This window comes from Pezoporus occidentalis, unplaced genomic scaffold (assembly GCF_034315485.1).
Source record: "Pezoporus occidentalis ecotype Australia unplaced genomic scaffold, CSIRO_AGI_Poc_V1 ctg19, whole genome shotgun sequence".
In the NCBI taxonomy this organism is placed as follows: Eukaryota; Metazoa; Chordata; class Aves; order Psittaciformes; family Psittacidae; genus Pezoporus; species Pezoporus occidentalis.
The window spans coordinates 2,834,691-2,848,556 of record NW_026913748.1 but is presented as its reverse complement, the minus strand read 5'-3'; the positions used below and the strand labels follow the sequence as shown (position 1 = coordinate 2,848,556).

Here is a 13,866-nt window from a genome sequence, read left to right as displayed (position 1 = left end):
GTGTTACACAGGAATAACTTTCAGCATAGATAAAGTTCCCAGCAGGAGACACTTGGTAAAGAGCTGGATGGGAGTAATTATATTACACTACAGTGCTTTGACGTCTAAAAGCTGTGACCTGCATCAGTCAGAAAAGAAGTGCTGCAGCTCTCTTGGGTTTGCAACTGCAGTGTGAATCAGAGCCTGGCCAGGCTAGAGACTGATGGGGAATGGGTCTAGACACACTTTCAGTAGTAGCTTGTAGAACTAGTGCACTTCACTCAATGAAGTGAGATTCTTCATTGCAAAGGCTCTTCCCAGTCTCATTATAATGTGTGACTTCTCTGTGGGTGTTAGGCATTTTTGTGAGTTGAGCATCTTCTGCCAAACCATGCAGAGACACCTGAGCTAACCTGATAGAGTGAATTGATCTGGCTAGTAACTCAGCTGAGTGTTGATGGAGGCAGACCATTATGCTACCTGAGCTACAGTGTTGCTGTGACTTATTCAGAATTATCTTGCATACCTCTCCCGCACACTGCTTAATGGCAGGGAGATACATCCTCTGTGAGTGCAGGTACAGGGCTCACAGAAGGTGAGACTTCGTCTTGTCATAACTGCTGGGCAATTCTGTAGAAGACAAAAAGAGCTCTTATTAAGCATATTTCTGGTGTGAAGTGGTTTGCCCTTCTTTATCTAGAGCTGAGCTTTCTGTTTCTCCAATGTTGATTTTGCTTAGGTACTTTAAGAACTTTATTCTGGTACTTAAAGATCTACTGTTGTTCTCTCACTGAACTTACTGATGAGCTAAGGAGGAAACCAGACTCCATAATTGCCTCTCGTGACATTTCTTGTACCCTTATCTGAAATAGTTAATTCTGGCTTCTGTCAAAGACAGCCATACTGACAGTAAATTCTGTCTGGTCTCATTCCTTCTCTGTTCCTCTGGGCTAGCTGCTCCTTATCCTGAATGCTTGTGGTTGGCTGGTTGGTTAGTCTTGTCCTGTTTACAGTCCCAGCATCTGGATTACTCAAGTCCTGGGAGACTTTTTTTCACACTGGAGCAAGGCTTCTTGGCCAACCACCGAGACTGTGTTCTAGTCTGAAATTAATTTGGGATGGTTAAGCTGCTGGTCAAGCTAGTCCTGGTATAGCATGGTAGCTGAGTGAGTTCCTTGTGTGTGCAGAAATCTGCGAGTGTTATCAGAGCTGGTTTGCCAGCTGGGTGCTGCAGCTGCCCCACTGTAACAGTGTTAGCAATGAAGCAAAGGTGTGAGGGGCACTTCATTCATTTCTTCCTTCTCCTCCATTTCCAGTTGCTTTCCAAGCCCATTTTTTTCCGACAAAACTCAGAACGGAGGAGTTTCAAGCTGCCAGACATACGGAAACTGAGCCGTGATGGGACTGGGTCACCATCCAGAATCAGCCCTCCCTCGACCCCCAGCAGTCCAGATGACACTGTCTTCTCCTTGGGAGACCCTCAGAATGGCAGGAGGAGAAGGAAGATTCCCAAGGTAAATCTAGGTCTTTCTCTCTTGGCTTCTTCCAGGCAGGAATTCAAGTATGAGATGTTTTCTTTAGTTTCCAGTGTGGCATCCCTGCGACGTAGCTGTTGTCCTGGCAACTGACTTGACTTGTGTTTAACCCCCTTCCTGCCTGAAGGAGAATGCTCACGAGCATTTCTACAAGTTCTCAAGAAGTTATTTTTCAGTCTGAGATATCTTGATTGTCATGAGAGAGAAAATAATAACAAGAAAAAAGCATTTTAATTTTTGGATAAAAGTTGAAGTTTGTCGGGGGGGGGGGGCAATTAATATTTTTGCAAAAGATGTACCCCATCATATTTCTTTCTTTGCTTGATGGATAGGAGAGTCAGAAGTTGCCTGTGTGCTGTGTTGTTGTTCTCTCCCGGCAATCTCTTCTTTGCTAGGTCTGATTCATGCATTGACTGTTCCTAAATCAAGGTAGGGTGTGATATTGGAAGGGAACAATGAAAATACTGATATTTGAGTAACAAAAAGAGTTCTGTGTAATTAGGAGGGCTCTTTGGAGCAATGTTTCCTACTTCATATTTGGATACAGCATGACTCCATTTCAATTTTATTTTCTTTCAGATCTAGCAGGAAGTGTATTCAGTCCAAATGAGGTTTGGCACTAGTCTGTCTATTGAATGTTTCAAAAACACAGTTATAAAAACACAGTTGCTTGTCCCAGTCTTTGCAGGACAAGCAGAGGCTTCCAGGGACTGTCTGTGGCGATTTTTTTCTCAATCCACAGTTTTCAACTGGGGGCAAAGGGATGTGTTTGTGTATTGTCTTTGTTTCTTGGTTGCCAGATCTGTGCTCATGTTTGCATATCTGATTATTGAATGCCCTCTCTCTGTTCCTCCCTTCAGGAATGAGCCAAAGACTACAAACATCTAGGGTTTTCTTTCCCAGTGTGCCTACACATCTGTGCATGTGCTTGAGCTCTGTCAGTGTGTTCACACATGCTTTTATGTCAACTGAAGGGAAGATTACAAGTATATACATTTACCAGGCATTGTCACTGAGCAGTATTGCACAGCAAGTTCAGAACTGAGATTTACTGTGTCAGTGGCAAGATTAGCTTGAGACTTGAGCTGGGTGGCTGGGTGGAGGCTGTACTTTCACAGCAAAGCATCCTGCCTCACTTAAGTATTTGGATTCAGAGTTCCCTGACCAAGTGTGTGGTGGGCCTGTCTTACTTTGAGCTGTAAGGACACGTGTGCAGGGATCCCAGACTTTCTGGAATAGAACTGAATGCTGTGGCCATGTCCTGCTGCTCCTGCCTGGAACCTTGACAAGGAGGCTCAAAGAGGCTTGGGGAAGCCTGGTATGGTCCTCCTGCAATTCCACTCCCTTTTAGGGACGGATAAGGAGACCAGAGGCTTTGAATGAGCCACTAAGCCCAGCTATGCTCAACACTGAGATATCCTCTCTCCTGGTCAGCTGGGAGGCCAGGGATTAAAGGATTTGCAAAGAAAAACACTACTATAAAGTACTTCAGCTTTATTGGCTTGCACCCATTTCAGTTTCTTCATCATTCTTTGTACGATGTGTTTCCCCCATGCTTGGTATGAAGGCTTTTCCAGCATAGCCCACAGCAGATGTTAAAGGCATAAAGACATTGAAGTTTGCTGTCATCCTCCAGCCGGTTCTGCTTTTAAACTTGTGGACCAGGGCAGGTTCTCAAGTGAAGACTTTCAGTAAGGCCAGGGTTGGGAAACTGAGCACTTTGCATGAAGTTCTAACTTTCTTTCTTGCCTGGGGAGAAAAATAACCTTGTTTGTTTGTGTGTTTGCTGAGCAGCTCGTGTTGAAAATCAATGCCATTTATGAGGCACGAAGGGGAAAGAAACGTGTCAAGAGACTGTCACAATCTACAGAGAGCAATTCAGGGAAAGGTAAAAGAACTCTGAATTATCATACATCTAAGACTTTTTGAGGACTTGTCTTAGAGTTTAGGCTGGCTTAGTGATTATGTGATGTTTTTTAGGAGTCCAGAGTGAGATTGAACTGGGGCTTCCACCCTTTTCTTTTGGGAACATAAAGGCTGTTCCTCTGCCCAAAAGGTTTTCATAAAAGTGGAACTTTATGTTTTTGCTGAATTTTCATTCCATGGGTTTACATGATAACCTTACAGGTCACGTCAGAAATGTCCCCCCGTTTTTGATGTCTATTTCTGGAACAGGCTGGAAGCTTTGAAGCGTTTTCTGTCCAAAAAGTCTGATTTGTTGAGATCAAAATATTTTGCAGGAATGTGTCACTTTAGTAAATGGTCCAATGGAAGATGGTAAATTTTGAAACAGTCTTGGCTTCCTCAGCATCCCAATAAACAAAGAGCCTCCATTGGAAATAGGGTTTCCAGATTTGACTCTAGGACCATCTCCATCATAGCAAGACTTAAGATTTTTGGCCTCCTGCTGTCAGTTAACAGCTTGCTAGAAATGTTCAGGTACTTCAGAACAATTACTTTTAAGCATCTCATCTCTTTCAAACTTTAAATTACATCTTCCCAACATGGTGCTTTTTCCAAAACACTCTGATTTCCAGTGAAAGCTGTCCACTAATTGTTTCCCACAATTGCTTGTTACTCTTTATCCCATTTTATATAAGATATACAGGGTGGATGGATGTGTTTATACGAACCTTCAGGGTTCTCAGACTTCTCTCTACCTCATTTTTATACCCTTCTCTGAAGCATCTACGGACTCATTGACAGAAAGAGGCTACTGGACCATACAGACTTTGAGCCTGATTTGGTCTGGCAATTGTTTTTTTTTGTTTGTCTGCTTGTTTTTATCCCTTGTCATGCAAACTACTGCCTGTTAATCAGTATTTTGCCTTGGTCGTGTGCTTATTTAGACTTGGATAAAATACTGATCTGGCATTTTATTCTTTATGCAACTCTTCTGGCTGTCTAAAATTGATTGGGGGGTGGTGGTGGTGGTTGTTTTCAAAATTACTTTGATTGGGGTTGTTGTTGTTTTGTTATTATTAGTATTATTACTATTATTTATTTATTATTATTGTTGTTGTTGTTATTATTATTCCCTGAGTGAATGGGAAGATACCAAGATTGGTAAGCTAAGTGCCTGTGTTTATCTGCAGCCATGAAAAGAGCAAGGCTCTTGGGATCTATACTGTTTTCCCTCTGAAATTTCCCTCTGAAGTTTCCAGGCCTGTGATAAGAAATGCACAGGTATAAACAGACTTTGCCTAATTCATCTTCCACTTTTTCTTTTCCTAGTTACAGACGAAAACAGTGAATCGGACAGTGATACTGAAGAGAAGCTGAAAGGTAAGCACATGTGTGAAGAGAGCAAATGGCTTCTGTGTTATGCCTTTGGAGAAGGAGTTTCCACTCAGAACGCAGTGAGAAAACAAAGATCTCAATACTGCAGAAGAAAATCCATGAGCAGACTATAGGGCTCCAAACCAAACATCGGTTTCAATTCCCATCAAAGCTCTTTGCACTGACTTGCCTAAGAGATGTCTTGGACACTGGAAATACAGTGAGGATTTTCTAAGTACGCAGTCAAAAATGTGTGACCAGGCTGACAGGAGCAGCACTGCATGGGACAGGGTGCTCAGAAACCCACCTACACATTTTCTAAGGGAGATAACCCACCAGCCAGACCAGCTAGCTGGGAAAACAGAATTGCACTGTATGCTTTATTGCTAGTTAAACTCCTCTGCACCTGCTGAGTTTGGATAAAGTGCTGCATTGCTTACTTCACTTCAGTAGAGCTATATGGTATACTTGTCTCCATAATAATACTTTTCTAAAACTTTCTTGTACTGATAATTAGCCCTGTAGCTGGTGGCATTGCAATCTTTACAGAAGTTATGTGGCAAATTCAAAGTCCTGGAAGAATTAGAGTGCAAGATGGAAAGTCGCTCAGATTCCAAAGCTTCCTGACTCACGTGCACACCTGAGCTGCGTAGTAGGTCAGTGCTCAAGCTGAAAAGACAGGCATAAGCAGCAGTTGGACTCTGTGTCAATTACAGTGCATTGTGCTTAGAAGTGTTCATCTTTACCCTCTTTCAGGTTTTTAGAACAGAAACCTCAGACTGAGTTCCCTGTCGTGAGCATAGGTTTCCACACAAGAACTGCTGTATGCTCTTGCTCTCCTCTGCTTGGGGAATCTTTTATCTTTACTGCTGTGTCAGCAAGATCAAGCTGAAAATTGCTGCCACTGCCTATGTTTTGACAGGTTTTCCAGCTAGCCTGGAGACAGGGAGAGAGAGCCTGCAGCCAGATTGAGCAGAGATTACATTCACAACTGTCTTGAAACTCAATGTGAAATACAGTCTATGTTCAGGTCTAGCTGAGAAAGACAGTGCAAATGTGTCCAGGAAGACTCAAAACTCTTGTCTGTTACTGGTTGCCATAGTGAGTCATGTATATATGTTTCTCTGTAACATCTGTATAGCTGCAGCTAGGAACTGCCTATAGAGTGGAACCGATGATGACCGTGTGAACTCACCTCAAATCCAACAGCGCATGACTCTGAACAATATCCAGATCCGAGTGACTGTGCAAGTCTACATAAGTGTGAGCAGGAGCTCTGGCACTTGCTGCTTGCTCTAGCCGCACCTGTATTTTGCTTTATGCCTTATTGAACTGTTGACTTCCCTATTTTTAAATAAGTGAGATGATTGAACAAGTCTCTTTTATCTGGGACTTTCAGGTTTGTATGTTTTACTTAACAGACTAAACACACCAGCCAGTTACCTCTGCTTAGCAAGTCACTGTACATCATCTGAGACACAGTAAATCATCAAACAGCAATCATCAGACTGCATGTCAGAGCCAGCCGTAAGTGCTGACCCTTGGGAAGGAAAAATGTTCAAAGACAAACTCTGCCATGATGACAGCAGTAAAATCCCGGTATCTTTAGTGGTTTGCACAGAATATAAACAATGCAGAGCTTGAATGAGCTTTTCAGAAGCACTCAGCATTGCTATGACATTGCTCCTTTTGAAGTCTCTGGTAAAACAGAAACCATTTCTGAAAACTTTTGAATTACAGCCTTAGAGCAAATAGGTGATGAGAGAAAGGAGTCTAAGCCATTTTTCCAGGGCTTTAACTATCCAGGGGTTGTTACACTCTCTGATTTAAGAGACATCTCAAGATTGCTGTAAATTACATTGTCTGGAATAGTCCACGAGTGGCACAACTTTACTAGACAAAAGGTCAAGTGTCCATCCTAAAGTATATACTGTCTCTCAGGAAGCCCAGGCTCCCAAGCAGGCATCTTAAGCATTTGGAGTTCCTGCAGTATCCTGGTGGTTGTTGTTTCTGTCAAAAAGTTGCACTGCCACCCGCGTTCACAGGAAGCGCAGATGTGAGAATGTGCTGTAGTCTCTGCTTGTAGTTAATTCTTTCTTTTGTAGTAGGGGTAAGGGAGGCATCATGGAGATTTAATTTGGGATGCGACTAAAATAAAGCAGGGGGGTGGTCTTACGGAATCTCATCTGGTCTCTTCTCAGCAGGCAGCTTTTCATTACTTTCCATGCTGGAATGTTTATTGTCCCGCAGCTCGTATGTGTTGCAGTTACAGCTTGCTTGGCAGATTTTCTTGTTTTCCTATTGTCTTGGTTGAACTTGTAGAAGCATGGTCCTGAGAGATAAAGTTTAGGCACAGGAAGGACTGGCACGAGCCATTTTTTCCGATTTGCACCTCTTTTCATGTTTCTTTGTTGTTGGCCTACAGCCCAGCCTGTGTTAGTGGAGCTGGGAGTCCCCAGCATTGCTTAGCCAGTGGAACTGTAGCCTGACCCAAATGCTGGTCTTGTAAAACTGTGGGAATTGCTACTCACAGCCTCCTCTGAACAAAGGTGATCAATCACCTAACTGTGCTGGCTTTGAAAGATACAGGTACGAATGCTAGGATGAATGCCCAGACATTATCTGTTACATCATGTCCCATATGGATCTCAGTTTGGGTTGTCTTCAGCTCTAAAAGCTATCCATGAAATCTTGTCTGCTGCCAAAACTCTTCAGGACTACGACACTCACCAGATAATGTCCCATCTCTGTCGATATTTATAGTGCAGCTTCTAAATGGTTCCCACCTCTTACTCAGCCACTAATAAAGTAAATACAGTGAGCTGGTGTCAAGGTTATCTGTAAGTCTCTGCAAAGCATTGTGGTGCTCTGTGCAAAGAGCTAGACAGCCTCACAATCTCTAATCTTTTTCTTGATAGCTCACAGCCAGCGCCTGGTGCATGTGAAATCTCGCCTGAAGCAAACCCCGCGGTACCAAACCTTGGAAAGGGACTTGATTGAGTATCAAGAGAGACAGCTGTTTGAGTACTTCGTGGTGGTGTCACTGCACAAGAAGCAGGCTGGGGCTGCCTACGTCCCTGAGGTTACCCAGCAGTTCCCACTGAAGGTGCGGTGCCTGTCAAGAAGGTCTGGCTGATATGTCTCAGGTTGTGTGGTGCACTCACACAGCTGGAGAAGCCACAGGTTCTCTGTTGACTGCATGTGCTATCTGTAACCCCTCTGCTGTCGCAGTGTTCAGCAGGACTGAAGATAGAGGGTCTGCAGTCACCCCCTGAGAATTGTCATGGCATTCCTCAGTGTTGAAGGAGCAGCTGATTTAGATCTTTTGCTGCCCTTGACTGTAACTTTATGTAGCTATTCCCTTTTCCCCCTTTTCTCTGTAAAGAAGACTGACACTGGGGAGAAGATGTGTTCTTAAAGGGAAGGCACAGCTTTCACCAATAGTCTAGTTCAAAACAGGGAACGAGGAATGGGAGAAACACAGAGCCAGTGTGACAGCGCGTTTGTAAATGGGTTGTAACCAGAGCTCCCCTCAGACTTCAGTTCTCTCACAGCTTGCTGGAAGATGTGTCCCAGATTATGGGCGCAATACAGCAGGGGCATGTGCTGCAGATACAGGACTTGGTGGAATTGGAGGCACAGAGTTACTTTAAGATATCTAAAGATTAAGTGAGCCAGAATCACAGAAACTTTAATATCTTCCAGGCAGAAGCTTAGCCTCTGTCATCACCTCTTCGTTTGTCACAGGAAAAATATTTGAAGTCATTCCATCTCCACATGACTAATTGGAAACATTCCTCCTCTCTGTTCTGTTAGCTTGAGCGCTCGTTCAAATTCATGCGAGAGGCAGAAGATCAGTTGAAAGCTATTCCCCAGTTTTGCTTCCCTGATGCAAAGGACTGGGCCCCCATCCATCAATTTGCCAGGTAAGTACTGTACTTTGTATCCTCATTTGTAACAAATGGATTTATATATCAAGCTAATTAAAAGCGAGAGCTGTTATGGCAGAAAATTGGGCAGAGCCCTGACGGGGGGTGTATTGGAAATGCAAAAATGTTGTGGGTTTGTTTGGATTCTATGTCAGAGACTGTTTCTCTTTTTGCAGCGAGACATTCTCATTTGTCCTGACGGGGGAAGATGGAAGCAGGAGATTTGGATACTGTAGGAGGCTGCTGGTAATTATCCCTGGGTTCTTTTTTCTTTTCCTAGATATGCAGCCTTCTGTTGGGTTGGTGTTGCTGGCACCCATTCTGGAAAGTGGAAAGCTGCTGCTCTTTCAGTGTAGAAAGAAAGCGCGGCAGCAGAACAGCTTTGCTCTCTTCTGCTTTGCTCAGTGCCAGAGTCCCTCTCCAAGTACTGTCCTCCACCCCACATATAGCTCTTTTACCTTTTACTTACAGCAGTGCTTAATGTTTTGAGCATGGACTGTTTCACTGCTAACCTGTCTCTCTTAGCTTTAGATAGCTACTAGTTGTCTAAACCCATGCTGGTCCTGTAGGCTCAGAGTAGGCTCAGTGTCTGCAGAGCAGTCTGCCCTACCTTAGTCATTTGACATAGGAAGGTTGTATTATACCGTAGATGTGCCCATTTCTCCCCACTGTTTCTAGCATACCAGGGTTTGAGCCAGACTTAAGGTATTGTCAGCAGCAGCTTGCTGTCAAATGTCTGCCAGTTTCTGAGCCAGCCACCGAGCTGCAGAACTGAGACCAGTCCCTCTGTCTTGCAGTAACTGACATTTTCTTGGTATTTTGTGTGTGTGTGTTTGCGTTTGTCTTGAAAGCCCAGTGGGAAAGGGAAGCGTTTACCAGAAGTTTACTGCATTGTGAGTCGTCTTGGATGCTTCAATCTCTTCTCTAAGGTAAGGGGGGTGAGAGAGGGGATTGTGGTGTAGGCCAAGGGGGATCTGAAAGTTAAGTCAAAACCAAAAGAGTGGGGATCAGGGGAGCTGATGCTGAAGAAAGGGCCTGAAGTGGTGTAGGCAAGGCAACCACATGCTAATTCCAGAACGTAGTTCTGGACAGTTCGAGTCCAAAACAGTTAAAAGAAAAATTAGATTGTCAGCTGTTGCCTTCTTCCTTCAGCAGAACCACCAGGACACCAGCACTGAGAGATCAAAAGGCTGAGTCCTGACTCTTGAGTGTGGTGGGGAGTTTGCAAATTGTAAGCTTTCCAGTGACCTCACTGAAGCTGGGTTTCTCTTGCTGAAGGAAATTAATGGTGTTCAGCTGCATCTTTTACCTTCTTCCTTATGACTCAAGGCTCCATGTCAGTGCTGGGTTAAGGAGAGACCATAGATGCTGGTGCACTTCATTCATGGTGTTATCTCCCTCCTCCCAGTTTACATGGTTTTGTCTTCATGCCTTTATTTCAGATCTTGGATGAGGTTGAGAAGAGACGGGGCATTTCCCCAGCTTTGGTGCAGCCTCTCATGAGGAGTGTTATGGAGGCACCTTTTCCAGCTTTGGGGCGGACGATTACAGTCAAAAACTTCTTGCCAGGCTCAGGAACAGAGGTAAAGACACCACCCTAGAAGGAGACCTAGGCCAATAAATGGTGCAGGACTGGTGACTAGAAGTTGTGACTGTGACATAGCACTGGGATCTTCAAGGACAGATTGTCTGGCAACTGTGTGGGGAAGCTAGGGAGAAAAATAAGGGACTGAAGGGGGTGGCATGGACACTTCAGTGACCTCAGAATCAAAAGGGAAATCATATGTTAAAAATGAATGGAAGGGCACAGCATTGCTGGCAAAATGAAACAGAGCATTGGCCCTCAGGCCAAGTGGTACGGACTGGCAGGCCCCATGCTGCCCAGCACATAACTTTGGACCTGCTCAAGGCCTCCCATACTTAACTTCCTGAAGACAGGGTTCCTAGCATATGTCTCAGCATCCTTAATGCAGAGCCACTCTTTTTGTGTGACAGGGCACAGGTTTCTGGTCAAAAAGTAACTTGAAAGCACACAAGGCCCATGTTGCAGCCTCTCAAAATGGCATTTTCACAGCAGGGAGGTGAGGTTACGTGAAGCATCTCACACAGTGAGGGTTGTAAGAGTGCAGAGCTTTTGGGTGTAGCATTGAAGGACTGTGGGAGGGAGAAGGAAGCTAAATTGAACATAGTCTTGGCCATACTTCCTGTTGAGCATGCCTTGAATGTGACAGAGAGGGAAGTGAGTGAATTGATACAGGTTGTGAGGGCTTTCAGCATAGCACTGCATGATGGCGTTCTTCTCAACTGAACTGAAAACAGTCCAGACAAATTACTCTAGAGCACATGCATTGTTGGTTAAAAATCTGTAGAATCCCAGTGCTGTACCATCAGGCTGTGAGAATATTTTGGCTGTTTTGTTTCTAGGATCATTAATGTTCATTAATTATCTTGGTTGAATGCATAAACCCCACATTTACACAATGGGCAGATGACAGCATTGGGATGGGTTGCAGGTACTTTGGAGAGTAAGGGATTAAACTTCAAAGTGACCTTGCTAAATTGAAGGTTTGGACTGAAACTCAATGGGGACAAGAGCTGGGAAGGAGAAATGAGCAGTCTAATGCAACGTGGAAGTAACTGAGTGAGCAGCAGTACTTCAGAAAAGGAGCTGGTATAGTGAGCTATAGAGTGAGCAGAGGTAACAGTATGGAATTGTTTAGACAAACTCCTGCATTGTTAAAGAAAGTGAAGGAATGAATAATAAATAAGAGGTTTTCTGCTTTCCAGCACTGGTGGAAATTTATTTAGAATATCATTTTCCAAAAAAATGCAAACAGTAGGAGAACACCCCAGAAAAGTAGTTCCACTTACTAAGTGGTTTACAAAATACAGGCAAAGCTTGAGAAAACTGTTTGCTTAATACAGAAAACAAAGAACAAAAGAGGACACATGATAACCTTTGAACATGCAAGAAGTTTCCTACAGAGAAGAAGGTGACCAGTTGTTCTGAGTGTATACTGTTGTAAGACAACAAGTAGTTGAATTAATTTGCCACTGACAAGTTTCAGCTGCAGGCTTGGTGTTGGTGAGGATAGTTCAGAACTGGAGTAATGTTCCTGTGGAATTTATGAAATGTGTGGTGGTGGAGGCTTTCAAGAACAATTTAGATGAGCAGCTGTCTAGGATAAGGAGTATGAAGCAAGAAGATGCTGTGACAGGAATTGGTAGATATGAACAAAGAAAAAAGCTCACAGACTGCTTTTCACTGTGACTGATATAAAAATGTATAGTCAGTAGGTTAGACATCCAGATTCTTGCAGTAAAATGAAAAACTAAATTGTAACTGTAAAAACAAAGAGTGCAGATTTGGAAGGCTTCATGCCAATCTGCTGCTTGAATGCCAGAAAGGCTGGAAACCACTTCCAGCTAGGCACAAACTAGTTTTCTTCCTTGTGAAGAGCTCCCTGTCCTCAGTCCATTGGGAAGAACTTGTGGTTGGTCTCATGCTGTACCCATTGGAGTGGACTCTGGATTGTCTTTGTCTGGAAGAAGGATTTGTGGGAGGTCTTTGGAAAGACTCTGTTTGAGGGCTTAATGCTATGTGGTGCTTGCCAGCACAGTCACTAAGGCTTATTAATGGTGAAAATACTTGTTGGGTCTTTGTTTGCCACAGTATGGGTGGACAGCAAGAGCAGACCTGTGGCCTTTTTCTCTCCAACAGGTCATTGAGCTGCGGCGGCCTCTTGACTCCAGGCTTGAGCATGTGGATTTCGAGTCCTTGTTCACATCCCTCAGTGTGCGGCATCTGAGCAGAGTCTTTGCCTCCCTGCTTCTGGAGAGGAGGGTGATCTTTATTGCAGACAAGCTCAGGTACCCTCTTGCATTTCCTTAAACAAAATGTTGCTTTGTTCCTTTTTTCCTTCTCTGCTCTTTGCTAACTTTGATCTGATGTAAGTAGTGTTGTATGTCCCAGAAGTGGGGAACTCAGGTCATGCACCATCATTTCATTTAGCAGCTTGCAAAAAAGTGTGCTGCTTCTTGTCCCCAAGGAGAACCAAATTCCCTTTCCTCCAGACCATTTCAGAGCAGATCACCAGTGCTAAGGAAGCAAAACCCCTTCTTTTGCTCCATGATGCTGCAGTGTTGCCCACTGAGCTATACTGGAGTTTGCAGGGATCAAGCCTTGGGCAGAGAACACTGTCACTTCTAGGTTCTTCTGTGGTGTCACAAAATCTCTTAAATCTTCAGCTTCTATTTTAATACTGTTTTCTGAATACTTTTTTCTTGTGTGGGATGAAAGTAAAGGATGCAGTGAGGGGGAATGAGACAGAGGACTTCCCCCTTCTATTTTGTATCTTTCAATTTGCTTCTTTTCCGTAAGTTTTCTTTTTTTTTGTTTGCTCTCCTAAGTCATGAATATGGGCTCAGGTTTCTTTAAGATCTTGTGCAGCTGGTGGCTGGCAGCTCTCCAACCCTTGAAGCACTTGAGGATTCAGTGGGAGAGTTCGCCAAGGCTGGGAAACGAAAAGCTGCCTGGATGAGTAATGACACTTCAGAGCATGCTCAAGTTTCAGGAGTGTACAATGCCCCCAAGCTGTCTGTTTTCACAACTTTCAGGCAGCAGGCTGCAGCTCTGGGACTGAGCTCTGTGGCAAAGAATGGGGAGGCCCCTTCTACAGGAAAGTGAAGGGAAAAGTTCATGCTGCAGGGATCCGGGGCTCTCTGCAGGCAGAGCTCAGGCACTCTCATCACAGGAGTAGGAAGGCTGGAAAGAGGGGAGCTGTAGCATCCAGGCAGCACCACTCGCAGTTTTTGGCAACTGCCTTGGATCACAGAGGGGAAGATTTGCCTCTTTATAATCACTGATACATTATATGCATAGATACTTCATATTGTCGATACTTAAGCCACACATTTCATGCAGAGCATTCAAACTTGTACTGAAAATTAGAGAATTCATCCAAATGCTGTCTTTCTACTTGGTATATATGATTTATATGATAATTTAGGATGACAGGCTTTGCCAGTAGAGACAGGGTTCTTAGGAATGAGTCCAGCCGCCCAGACCTGTAAAAGAGAGTGGGAAAGAGCTATAGAATCATAGTTCCTAGATTCTTTAAATATACCATAAACAGCCCTCTTCT

At 44.0% G+C, this 13,866-nt stretch overlaps 1 protein-coding gene across 4 annotated transcripts in view; it reads left to right on the top strand.

Annotated features, from left to right (window-relative positions):
- Positions 1-13,866, top strand: part of DENND2A (DENN domain containing 2A) — a 61,904-nt gene that overhangs the window by 32,703 nt on the left and 15,335 nt on the right. For 3 of the 4 annotated variants that reach the window (XM_062616446.1, XM_062616447.1, XM_062616449.1), the window contains exons 6-14: positions 1,296-1,493; positions 3,309-3,402; positions 4,749-4,799; positions 7,712-7,899; positions 8,610-8,719; positions 8,899-8,968; positions 9,574-9,651; positions 10,165-10,305; positions 12,444-12,592. In XM_062616446.1, the coding sequence (XP_062472430.1) occupies positions 1,296-1,493; positions 3,309-3,402; positions 4,749-4,799; positions 7,712-7,899; positions 8,610-8,719; positions 8,899-8,968; positions 9,574-9,651; positions 10,165-10,305; positions 12,444-12,592 (1,079 nt within the window). The remainder of the gene's footprint in view (positions 1-1,295; positions 1,494-3,308; positions 3,403-4,748; positions 4,800-7,711; positions 7,900-8,609; positions 8,720-8,898; positions 8,969-9,573; positions 9,652-10,164; positions 10,306-12,443; positions 12,593-13,866) is intronic. The other variant, XM_062616448.1, reaches the window with a different exon arrangement.